Source organism: Choloepus didactylus, chromosome 4, assembly GCF_015220235.1.
Source record: "Choloepus didactylus isolate mChoDid1 chromosome 4, mChoDid1.pri, whole genome shotgun sequence".
NCBI lineage: Eukaryota > Metazoa > Chordata > Mammalia > Pilosa > Megalonychidae > Choloepus > Choloepus didactylus.
Window position 1 is genome coordinate 132774892 of NC_051310.1, and position 12915 is coordinate 132787806.

Sequence of the window (12915 nt, forward strand, 5' to 3'; positions counted from 1 at the left end):
AGGTAGTATAAGACTTCTAACTGTGTTCTTCTTTTGCAATATAGATTTGGCTATTTGGGGCCTGAGCCAAATTTTGTCACATGTAAAATGGATGTTTTATCTATTCTCTCACAGATAAGCTCTGAGAAAGAAATGAGCTGTTTGTCAAGTGTTCAATATAGTAGACCTTCAGTAAAAGGAAACATTAACAGTGTGAGCGAACACCGTATCTTTTGGTAGCCACATACTATCTGTTCTTACTCAACTGTTACTATGCATTGGTCAGGGATCAGTTGCAGAGAACAGAATCCACTCTGGCTAGTTGAGCAGAAAAGGATGTATTATAGCAGTATTTAAATTTTATTGACTGCAGAAATAATTATACCATATGTATACCCAGTACACACATGCATGCATACATATGTAATTCAAACAATTTTCACATTATCTACCTTTCTAACACGTATTATCCTGCTTTTCTATTCAATTTTTTAAATGCTGATTATAGCCCACTGAATTGATTTCATGATTCACTAACAGACTGTGACCCACAAATGGAAATTACTATATTGAAGGACATTAAATGGCCTAAAGCATCCCTGGAAGGATAGAAGAAACAAATTCTAGCCTGTTCTTCAAGAAACTGGACAGCCAAGAGAGCTACCAGCTCCAGAAGCACTCCATCTGTATAATACACACCCACAAAAAGAAAGCCTCTTGAGACTAATACTAATGCATCTGAACAACAAAAAACAAGTTATACCCTACACCCTTATGTAAAGGAGTCTGGGAAATACAGTAAAGGAAAGCGCACTAGCAGGAGGTTGCAACAGATGTTGATAATCTACCAAATCTGCCTCAAATTTGCAATAAAGTGCTGCTTAAACATATTTACTCTAACTATGTACTTGGGATAGAAAAACTTAATGGGATAAGTATACATCAATAGAACTTATTTTATTTCTATAAAATTGCATTGTTTTTTATTTTGGTTATAGCCTACTATTGTTACCTCAGTGAAGGAAACAGATATAACCATAACTAGTATAATTTGCTGATAGAATGAATTTCAGAGGAACAAATCAACTAGATATTTCCAAGTTACATTTCCTTTCACAAATACACCTCTACCCAGTCAGCCCAAGGACTAGCAAATGAAGATTAAAAACAGTAACAACAATAATAGCCTAAGGATTCTCTTCTCACTATGAAAGAATCTTCAGATTTTCAAAATTTTGTTTCGACCAATAAAGAGAAGGGAAGAACACAGAATAACTTTAACCTCTCCTTTTTATTATCTTTTAGTTCAGTTTATGCAATAATTTACCTTTTTGAAAGAATTCGAATTTACTGAATAAGACATTGTTTATGGTTCATAAAGCAATTAAAGCAAAATAAGTTGCTGAAGGGGTAGCATTTAGTGAATTAAATAATACACACTTTCCAAAAGATACACATTTATACATAAAATGAACTGAAAAAGAAATTGCTTGTTTTAGGATACTAAAGCAGATTTACACACAACAATTGCTGAGTAGAAAAACACAAGAAGTTTCTATGCGATCCCACCAGAGGTTTCCTTGATCTTAAGAAAACTAGATTTTTTTTAGAGGTTAATAAGGCTATTAAGTTTACAGGAGCAGGAACACCAAAACATTTTAAGTAAAAGTGATTTTAAGGGATAAAAGTATGTTTTCCATTCTTGGCATAAATTTTAATTTTTTCCAGTGGAACCAAAACCTCCTGAACCCCTTTCAGTGACATCCAAAACCTGAAAAGATAAAAAGGTGGTAAGCCACACAGTTAAAATTTTAGAGTCTTTTTTTTTTTTTTTTTCCAGTTCTACTCTCTAGCTCCTAATTTGTAAGACTTTTATTCTTGTTATATTGTCTTTTCAAAAGGTAGATTATAAAAAGAAAATTAAATTTCTAAAAAGGCTCCATAAATTGCAGTATCTGTTTACCTTTAAAAAAAGGCTAAGGAAAGATTGGAATGTCATAGTATATTTAAATAATTCATTATCCAAAGTGATGCTACCTAATATCTATATGAAAATCATTTCAAGATATTCTAAAACTAAGATCTGATTTTGATTAAAATTCAGTCTATATACTACTATGTAATTACAAATAGCATTTTCCCCTACACTTCAGATGTTTTGTATCATTCATTCTCTACTCAGCTTTAATGATACTTACTTGAACTTCCTCTATTTCTGGATAAAAAATGCGTTCACAAATCAGCTGTGCAATTCGATCACCCTTTTTCACTTAAAGACAAAACAAAATAGTCTATTACTGATATTTTATTGATAGATTGACTATATCTTGCCTTGTTCAACAAGAATTAGAGGACTTAGTCTGTTATAACACTACATTCATGTGAATGTACATACTTAACATACCTTCAAACTTTTCTGTGCCAAAATTAAATAACACAACACCAACATTTCCTCTATAGTCTTCATCTATGACACCAGCTGGAGAAGAGAAAAATAACATTAGCTTGATTTATGCTACCACAACACTAGGGGTATAAGATTACCTCAAAATCATTCTTATGTAGCTTTGAGATTTTTATCCTTACAACTGAATAACAGTGAACGTTGCTCTGGTACCACATAAAACTTCAAAACTAAGACATGGTATTACTAAAACTCATATAAAAAGAATTTAGAAAATGGTCCTAATTTTCCAACCCGTCACCCCTATCAAATGGTACCTATGCCCTACTCCAACCCAGGGGAAGGCAGTATCATCACAGACTGGTCAGACTGGTCATCCTCATTTGCTCTTTCCAAACCTGTCTACCTGCTTCAAAGCTGCCAAAAGGACTAAAAGAAATTTATGATTTGGATTTTTAAAGCTTTATTAAAATGTCAAAAAGCCTGAAGATCTATTGTTAAATAAGTCAATGCTGACATTGTTAAGCAGCAGTCTTCAACAGAACACTCTATTTTTATAATTAAAATGGAGCTGAAGCTTTCAGTTCACATTCTTCTTTTAATGTGAAACATCATTCTTTCTTAGAGCATGATCTCCCAGAAGGAATTAGCACATAAGCTTAGTAATGAGTATACATAAAACCATGTGTAATTAGTACCTATTTGAAATTATAAACACAAAGGCAGCAAACATTTGCAAACAAGAGATTTGAGACAGCATCCTGCCAGGGCCCAGAGAGCTACATTTACCAGACTTGTTAAGCAGTAATTATCTTTGGGTCAAGAATTTGAAATATTTCCATAAACACAGGCCCAGGTAATACAGGTACACCAGGCCGTCTCATTTCCTTCTTTTAATATTGAGACAGAATTCATAAGCCATATAATTCATTTAAAGTATACAGTTCAACAGTTTTTAGTGTATTTAGAGTTGAGCAATCATCACCACAACCACAGAACATTTTCATTACCCTCAAAAGAAAACCCTACATATGAGAAGTCACTCTCCACCCACATTTTTCCACAGTTGCCTTTTATACAGGTTAATTCTTTCTCTCTAGTTATGAAAGGGTAGAGCAGAGTCATGTGAACCCAGTTAAATCTGGCTCCATGTAGTTATCTTACATCTCATTAATACCCTACCCCAAAAAATTGTTATAAAGGAAGAAAAAAATATACATATATAAAATCAAGAATTTAGCTCAATGTGTATTAATGCTGGTTAGTAAGACTCCTAAATATTTGAAGGTCAACTGAAAATGTTTTCTCTTTTCTAGATCTATGGTAATTCTTAAGTATAAAACCTTTCAATTTTCTCATATAGGAAAAAAAAGCAAACTTTTTAAAACATTCCACCATGGGGAAAAATACTTAGAAAAACTAACATTTTAATGCTTTTCCATTGGATTACAGCAGAGGTTTAAATGAACCTCTGTGCTTTGTGAATGAATTACTAAGGACAATTGAACCAAACTGGATTCAAGTAGTTTTTAGAAGGTTCCTGACAAGACTTTTACATATTTGAATTAAAAACAGGTAAATTTATAACAGTGAGGAAAAGGGTGAATATAAAAATGAGCTTAAAAACAACAGAGGCAGTTCATCACACGTCTAGTCTGAAGGAAACAGTCTCATGTTTTCTAGTTGTAGAGCAACAAAGTTTTGCCCAATTCAAAGAACACTTATCTCTGGTTTCTTTCCCCTACTTCCAGTTGACCGTTAATACAGTCTTTAATCTTTGTGACTAGCTATTTCCCACACTATCTATATGGAGAAAGTTTGACTGCAGGAAGAAACCCTTGGTGGGCCATGTTCCAGGATGGAACAAATGACCACAGAGGTTACCATTATCTCCATGCTGGGGGATTTGGAAATACAGGCTAATAATCATCTATCTAGAATGAATTAAAAGACCTTGTGGACTGGCTGACCTATAAGATCTTTTTTAATTTTTTTTTTTTTACTATATTAGAAAATCTATTAGAAAATTACCCAAACAACATGAATACATACAAAATAAAAGCTAATAATGTTCCCCTATCATCCCTGAAGTAGCCAAAGTTACGATATACTTTACATATTACTTCTTTTCTCACTTATAATATCATAGACATCCTTTCAGGTTAATATATATAAATTTTAATCATTCTTTTTATAGATCCATAGTATGGAATACAGTACCATTTTTCTATGTAACTATTCTCTTAAATATTATCAGACATTCAGGTTGCTTTCAGATTTTTCCTATAATAAACAAAACAGCCCTCTGCATATATCCTTGCATATTAGTGCTTTTTATTCTTATTGAATAAATTCCAAAAGCACTTTCTTGGGTCAAAAGGTGTGAATATTTTAAATTTTAATGAATATTGCTAGATAACTTGGCTTAAGAAGGTAAAACAATTCAAACTTCCATCAGTGATATTTGAGAGTGCCCATTTCCAAAATCCTTGCCAGTACCAGATGGTAGCAATCTTTTAATTCTGGCAAATGTGATGAGTAAAAAAATGGTATCTCATTGCTTTACTTTGCCCTTCCCTGACCACTAGTGAAGCTGGACATTTTTTTTGTCCCTATATGGTTGCTGGACATTTCTTTGTTTATGATGCATTTTTTTCTTTTCTCTTATCCATTTGGGTCTTTACCTCTTTTTCATATGAGTTGCAAGAACTTGTTTTCTGACTTTATGGTATTTGCAACCACACAGAAACACTCTCTTTTTGTAAAGAACTTTCCTATATATCTGTAAAAAAGTCCTACCAGGAACACTCAAACAACTGGGTGTTTTGAATTTTGTGGAGCCAGGTGATCTACCATAACTTCCTATTTTATGCTTGGGATCTGACACAAAAATGTGCAAAGCACTTAAGTGACTAAAAGAAAGTCATCTGAAGTCAATTAAAATGGATGTCAAAAAAAAGAGGCCCTCAATTAATACTTCGTTTACCACAAATCCAAGAGTATAAAAAAATTCAATAGCCCCAAGTTCATTTACTAATCAATTGCCATTTTTGACCTTCACGAAAGACCGAAGACTTAACCTTTTTCCACATAAGGGATATAAGCATTAGGGATTTTTATCTTCATGAGAAAGCAGAAAGTATCTTGAAGTTATCACTGGAAAAAATCATGCATTAGAACTGGCAGAATGATTAACTGACTTCAGGCAAAAGTTTTACCGTGTCAAGACTTTGGCATGTCATTTGCTGGAAACCTGCTTTAGTGAAAACTATCCACATCTACCAGATGTGAATTCTGAACAGAACCCTGAGTATTCAACTTTTCCCTTTGACCCTTATTTACAGCCTGGGATTTATAACATCTCTGTTAAGAAACAAAAACTGTTGCCAACTATGATAAACTTGTGCCCAAGAGACATTTTTAAGATATTTTGCGTCCAAGAACACACCACAATGAGATTTTATGAATAACACCATACCAACCACCAGGCAAACTAACTTTCCATTTCTTTTACATGAGTTTTTTCAGAGGGTTGTTTTAAACAGAGCAAACATTAGTAACAAAGGCAAAAAGTTTCCACATACAAAAATCTGTGCTATCCCTAAAGTGATAGGAATTCTAATTTACTGGAGCTACTATGTGCCAAGCACTGTGGTTAGATGCTTTACATACATTATTATTTAATTCTCACACCATGCAGAGGCAGGCACACTAACCTCCATTTTGCCGATAAGGAAACTGAGGCTCAGAAAAGTTAAGTAACATCTAGCTAGTCAGTGACAGAGTTGAGACCAAATCCACTTATAACTCCAAAGCCTATGTTTCTTTCACAACTCTTTGAAACTACCTTAAAGATATATCTGATCTTTTCTATGCTTAAGTTTTAGCCCCAAATTGTAATATCTAAGCTTGTAAAAATATTTTTGAAAATCAAACATTACTTCCTGAGCCCTGGGATCCTCAACATGGCAGTGGGTTGTCAATGCCTGCTATATTAAGGCTCAGCTCCCCTAAGTCCCCAAGTCCCTAAGTCCCTCTGGGTTTCTGTCTTGCCCCACAGCGCCACCTAGTGGCTACATGGAGAGACATCTGGCCCTTCCAAAGAGAATGAGGGCAGGCCTGAAATGGCCCTGGGCCAGGGCCTCATCAGGTGCTCAACCCCTGCAGTGACACAGAACAGTAATCCAACTCAGGACTGTGTTTGGTTAGTGAGGAGGATGGAATAGGGTAATTCCAGCATTTAACTGCAGTGTAAAGAACAAGGGGTTTGGAATCACATGGATCGCCGACTCCAGTTTCAATAGTTATGTACACTTGGGCTCACCTCGGAGCCAGTTTCCTCATCTGTTAGAAGGGCATACAGGGTTATGTGAATTAGGCAATATATCCAAAGTGCCTGATGCACAATGGACAGTCAAAATATTTATTTATACCTTGCCTTTTTCTAGAAAGACCCTTTGATAAAGGAGCTTTGTAAAAAGGATGGAGGACTTAGCATACTGAGTTATCAGGGGCAACTGAGTTATCAGCGGTTACTCATCATCAATAGGGAATAAAGAAGGCTAAGGATATTGAGATCCTGTCAGTGGTGTCTGTAACCTAGTAAGGAGATCCAAAGCAGGGAAACCACATCAAGAGGATGAGAATTCCCTTAAAGTGAGGGGGCTATTTGAGATCCTGTAGTGAGGGTAGCTAGCAGAGGAGATGGGGGCTCCTTCATGAAAGGGTCACATGGAGAGGTTACCAACTTCGGGAGACATGAATAAGGCTTTATTATACAGGAATTGGGTGCCAGCGAAGGATTTTTTGGCATGGTATTCAGGGATAGGGAAGCAGAGTATTTTCTCTTCAGACTTTAAAGAAAGATTTTAATATTTTGCTGAACATGGATGGCTCTCTTATGGAGATAAGAAAATCCTAACTCACTATAAGATAAACCTGTACTATGTAGAAACTTTTGATTAAATCTTTACTTATGAAAAGCTTTTTTTTCTTTCTCTTACAATAACAAGCTTTCCTCCAAGATTAGAATGAATTTCGAACTAAATGCAGATTACCACTAAACCAAGACAAACATCTTATTTGTCAGTGCCCAGTTTTAATGGAAATTTAACAGAAAATTATGATTTAGTTTCACAGGTATGGGAATTTCTAAAGAAATATGACAAACCAAAACTCATTTCCTTTTCTTGAAGATAAAAGTAAAACCTTCCATTTGAATACTACCACTTAAGCAAAGATAGTAAATATTTACAAATATTTACAGAAAAAAATGTAAAGATTTTACCTCCTACATCTATGAAGTGTTTTGCAGCCAAGCCAGAACGTGGAGCTAAAAAACAAGAGAGAGAGAAAGGAGAAATTGGCTGTTTCAAAGCAGGCAGGGGGCACAATACTGGATATAATTGACACAATTTAAACATGTCACTCACATCTCCTATGATACGCATATCTTATTAACTTTAGTAAATTATTCTGACTTAAAGAATATAGTTATCACACTGTATAGCTGAAGTAGGAAAAATGAATCGTTTAGGAAAAAAATGTTTTAAACTAAAAGTCCTTATAGTTAATTCAAAACCAACTTAAGCCATTCCCACATAATTCAGTTATTTGAGGATTTGTGGCATTATAGAAGTGGGAGCCGGATTGCTGGAATGAACTAAAAGGTTAGCAAGTGGGAACAACCATAGACAACTCTTTCAGGAAATCTGGCAATAAAGGGGGAAGAAAGTAGGGAATGTGGTCAGCAGGAACATAGGACTAGGAAGACTTTTGTTTTAAGCTGGGAGATCTGAACATGTCTCGATGTGGATGGGAAGAAGTAGAGAGAGAAATATAGCACAAAACTAACCAAATGGTAGCAGAGCTTAGCCTAGAATTCAGGACTCCTACTCATGAGTCAGATGCCAAAAGACCTGTCTTTATGAAATAAATGGACCAGTGTAGAATAGAAGGCCCAACATCAGCCAAGCAAAATGTCAAAAATAAACCTCAAAAATTCAATTCCAGTAAGCTTGCTATTCTTAGTGAAAAAATAAAAAGCCAAGTGTGTACTTTATACTAGCAGCAGGCCTATCATTAATTATCATACATCTAGTATTTTATTCTAGAATAATTTAAATCAGATACTTCTTTAATAAATGCTGCCCATTCCTTCTGTGCCCTTTACCTCACTCAATCTCCTGAATCCCCCTCCAAAACCCTAAAGATGCAGTCAGTGCTACAGAAAAGAGAGGAGGAGAGAGCCCACTGTTATTTGTTTAAAGCGTGAAGTATCAGCAGTTCTCATCCTTATAGTTAACAAGATAGTAGTAGTCGAGGTCCCCTCAGGAGGGAGTGGGGTGTCACACTTCCATTAGCTCCTTTATGATTACTCTGAGGTTAGTCAGAAAGTAATTACTCTCTTGAAAAGAAGTTATGAATGCTTTCTCCAGTGACAACCTGTTGACCTGCAGTTTGTCCTAGCTCCTCCCACTAGAGACATTTCCCTTTAGGCACAATGAAGAGTATCCCTTACCCTAACACACCCAATGGGAGGGATACCCAAATGGGAAAAGGTTAAGTGAGCTGATATGCTTCAGAACCAAAAGGGGCCAGAAGTTTTACTCTCATTAGATAAAATGCCATGGGTCATCATCCTAAGCCTTTTTCTATTTTCTGTTATGTATTTCCTAAGCCTTTTTCTATTCTCTCCTATTAATAAATATTAACCACTCATTGCTGTCTTCACAAAGCAATGGCCTCATATGAGATGTGATTCTTGAAGGACAAGTAAGCAATAACAATGAAAAAAGCTACAGTTAATAAAAATTACCTGAATTTTCAGTTGTTCTCACAGTAAAAGGTAGTAAGAACTCCTAGGCTAATGTGAGTGTCCTAAAGCTCAAGTAAGGAATCAGAAATAAAAGGGTGAAAAGAGATAGAGGCAGAAGCAGACATGCAAATGAAAGTTTTCAAATGGCTACATTTGCCATGACGGGTGGCTTGCCTTCTTTTTAGGAAGCAGGACAAGCTACTTCTCTTCACTCATTTTACCCCAGATAAAACTAAAATGATAGAACATACCACAAAGTTTGAACTTGACAAATAGTATCTGTTTCTTAAATCACTTACCTACTCTTCCATAACATCCAGAAGGAAGGGCTATCTGAATGTCTGTTTTCACAAGGGCTTTCCCCATGGGTGGTACTGTATAATCATAGGCACTAGGAAGATGTTGAAAGAAAACAAAGTTTTTATTCATAAAATTGTTTTTACATTTTTCTTTTCTTGTGGCCAAGCATATACTTACCTCAACAATATTTTGTAAAATAAACATAAACTAATTCATGGAAACTTAGATTTCTATAACCAATCTTGCTTAGAGTTCACAGCACTGAACTGCATATTTATCTTTGAAAAAAAATGTCTATGAAAAAGGTAGAGGTAGATTTTTTTTCTTCTAATTTATTAAAATTTTTACAGCTTTAGATACAAGAATCCAAAATTAAGGAACTGAACTATATCCCCATCTGCAGTTAGCCCATATCTCACTTTTCTTTTTCCTTTTCTCTGTTACAATCTTTACCTCTTTTGCCTGTCTGTACTTAGACCAGTAGTTGTTACATTATAATCACCCGTGGTGCTTTAAAACAAATCCTGATGCTTGGGATTCAGTCATTCAATAACCACTCCTACTTCAATTGCACTTTTCACCTAATGGTTCTACGAATTGGGCAGAGTAGTCAGGTGAAAAAAGGACTGAATTCAGGGTCAAAAACTCAATTACATTCAAGCCTTTGCGTAAATCAGTTCAGCCCTTTGCAAACACCCTCATCTGTAAAAAGTAAGTAAAAGTCATCTACTTTAGGATTGTTGTGAGGATTAAGTAAAATAGCATATGGGAAAGTTTTTAGTGTGAGGTAAAAAGTGCTGCACAAGTGAAGGGTGGTAATATTGACATCCTTGGTTTTTTTATTCAGACCCTTTCTAAGATTCCCGATGTTTGGGCAAAACTTAAATACGGATGCACAGGGAAGCTTTACTAATCCTTTCAGGCAGAGACAGACTCCAGGAATCCTTAATTCTCATACCCAGGGCCTAAACTCACATGGAACCTTTTCTGTTTGGCACAGCATCTCCCTCAGGCCACTGCTCGAGGGCCAAGATGGGCCTTATTCATCTCGCCCCTCCACTTGGAAACAATAGGTGCTGCACACAAATAACATCTCGGTGAACACTTTTATAAATATCTATTTACCACTCTACACTCTGCAGAAATCCCTATTGAATCTACGCTGAAGGCGAAAGCTAAAATCTTCAACATAAAAACGCAGAAATCCTACATATTACAAAACGGATTTGTTTCTGCAAACTATTAAGTGAATCTTTTAAATTGTGGCAGTATATATGGCTTGCATATGAAGTAGCATGACCTGGAGCTCTATAACTCCAGAATTGGGTTTTCTTTGGGGGGGTTGGGAAGATGGAGGCAGAGGCGGCCGTTCTGTCTCCTCGCCCGGGCGGGCCTCCCCCAAGGGCGCGGGGAGACCCCCACTCACCTGTACAGGTCATAGCCTGCCGCCCGCGCCGACCCCTTGGTCGGGGCCGTGGCGTGCTCCGAGAGCCGGGCAAAGCGGATACGCATGCCCCCCTCCTCCGTAGACCTGGCGCGCTTGCTGGGGGAGATGGCGGGGGTTTCTTCAGAGCAAGGCATGGCAGTGCAAAGAGGGGAAACCGGAACCGAACAGAGAGCGGAGAACCGAACCAAAGAAGCAGGATGAGGCCGGAGGCAGAGAAGACCAAATTTTAATTTCCCGCCAGCTCGTTTCCGCCCCGCCACCCCTCTGGACGAGCCCACTATCCTGGCTGAGAGGAGAGGCTGAATTCAATTTTTGGGTTGGGAGCCCAATCTCAGAAAGCAGATTTAGGATCGGAAAGCACTGAGGCAGTTTTAGCTTTCAAAACTTAACTACGAGTCCAACGTAGCGAGACAGCTTCGGTGGCCTCGCCCACCCAAAATAAAGTCGCCCCTACCCCCCATTAGAGGGCCCGAATGGATTCGCTCCCGCGCACGCGGGGACTGCGCGCTCTCGCACTTCCCCCACCGCCTAAAAACAGAGGGATTCATGGCGGGTGGTATCAGGTCCGGGTCGCCCACCTGCCTAATCCCCGGGTGCCCGGGGCGGGGGTGGGAGCAGCCAGAGACGCTCCTACATCCCCACGCCTTACAGAAAACATATCCCTCCAACGTGGGTCCCCGACTTTACTGGCTTTGCAGCAGCCTTGGCCCAGGCGGCGAGCGCTGGACAGCGGCCGGAGCGCCCCCAGCAGCATGGTGCCCTCGCAGGGCGGGTCTGGGGGTGAGCCCAAGGGCGGGGCCTGGCCCGGAACCTCCCGCGGCCTCGGTTCCAGGCCGGGAGCTTCGTGCGTCTTTAAAACACTAAGTGGAGCAACGCGGAAGGAGTTGGGAAGGCAGAGGGAAGTCACTTCCCCCGGGGTTTTGCTGCTGGTTGGTTCATTAGCTCTCCCGGACGCTTGCTGGGTCTACACCTTAGAGACGCGTCCTGGTAAAATGACCTCGGAAGCAGTAACCGCCGCCGCCTGACGAGGGGTGCACGGAGGCGGCGCGTTGGTCGTCCTCGGGTTGGCGCGGGCCCTCTGCACCCAGGAAAACGACGTCCTTGGCGTCCTGAATCTTATTACCATTTCCGGCTGCCTCGCTCCCTCGCCCTTCCTAATTTTCTTCAGCCCTCATATTTCGACAGTATCCCCGAGGACCAGGGCCTGGGCGTGGTTCTGCACCTCTGCTGGCTTACCTGGGGCGGCGCCGCCAGCGGCCATTCCCGAACTCTATAATGTCTTCAGAGATCGCAAGAGCCGAGAGGCCGCTTCCCATTGCCAGGGCTGTGGGCAAGGCAGTGTGCTCTATTTTCTTACAGCACCTGGAGTGGAAAAAGATGTATTCACAAAGGGAAGGGGTGGGGGTGGTGGTGGTTCTTCAGCGTAACGGAGAGGACAGCGTGGTTAAAATCCTGGCGTTGAGTTTGAGGTTGAGCCCTGCAGTCTCCCTCACGCCTCCCTTTTCGTACTAGTTTATGCAGATGGCTCTCTTGGTGTGCTATCATGTGGGACTTCCCTTTATCCCTCTTGTTTTGGAGCTCTTGTTTTCTGGATCTGGTATCTTCATCTTTCTTAATTTGCTCTCTTATTTTGCTGAAACACTTTCTCTAGGAATTTCCTAGGAAATTTCACATGGGAGATAAATTGTTCTTGCATGTCTGAAAGTGTAATGACTGTAATTATCTGGGTCTTTTTCCCCAGACCCAGATAAAAATCCCACTTCATTCCTGTAACTTTCTTACAACCCGGTAATAATCTTTGCTTCCTCTTATCTGCTATAACACTTAGGATATCATTGAACTAGTTAGTCATTGTGTAATCTCAGATGTATGCATTTTATCTTTCAAACTAATTAGAGTCATAAACTTTTATGAATCCTTCAGAACGATTTTTCTGTTTGGCTTGTTGTAATACCTAGCACCAAGAAG

The 12915-nt window shown here is 38.7% G+C and overlaps 1 protein-coding gene across 3 annotated transcripts; it reads right to left on the bottom strand.

Annotated features, from left to right (window-relative positions):
• Positions 1 to 356: 356 nt before the first annotated feature.
• Positions 357 to 11895, bottom strand: DUT (deoxyuridine triphosphatase). Of its 3 annotated transcripts, none has more exons than XM_037835408.1 (7): positions 11635 to 11895; positions 10927 to 11151; positions 9500 to 9591; positions 7671 to 7715; positions 2384 to 2458; positions 2178 to 2248; positions 357 to 1750 (listed from the first exon to the last, which is right to left on the bottom strand). In XM_037835408.1, exons 2-7 carry the CDS (start codon positions 11079 to 11081, stop codon positions 1694 to 1696), a joined length of 495 nt encoding a protein of 164 aa, XP_037691336.1. In that variant the 5' UTR covers positions 11082 to 11151; positions 11635 to 11895; the 3' UTR covers positions 357 to 1693. The 3 variants fall into 3 exon arrangements, with proteins under 3 accessions (XP_037691336.1, XP_037691337.1, XP_037691334.1); XM_037835409.1 differs by having other exon boundaries at positions 10927 to 11065; positions 11597 to 11720; XM_037835406.1 differs by having other exon boundaries at positions 358 to 1750; positions 10927 to 11065; positions 11635 to 11889.
• Positions 11896 to 12915: the final 1020 nt, after the last annotated feature.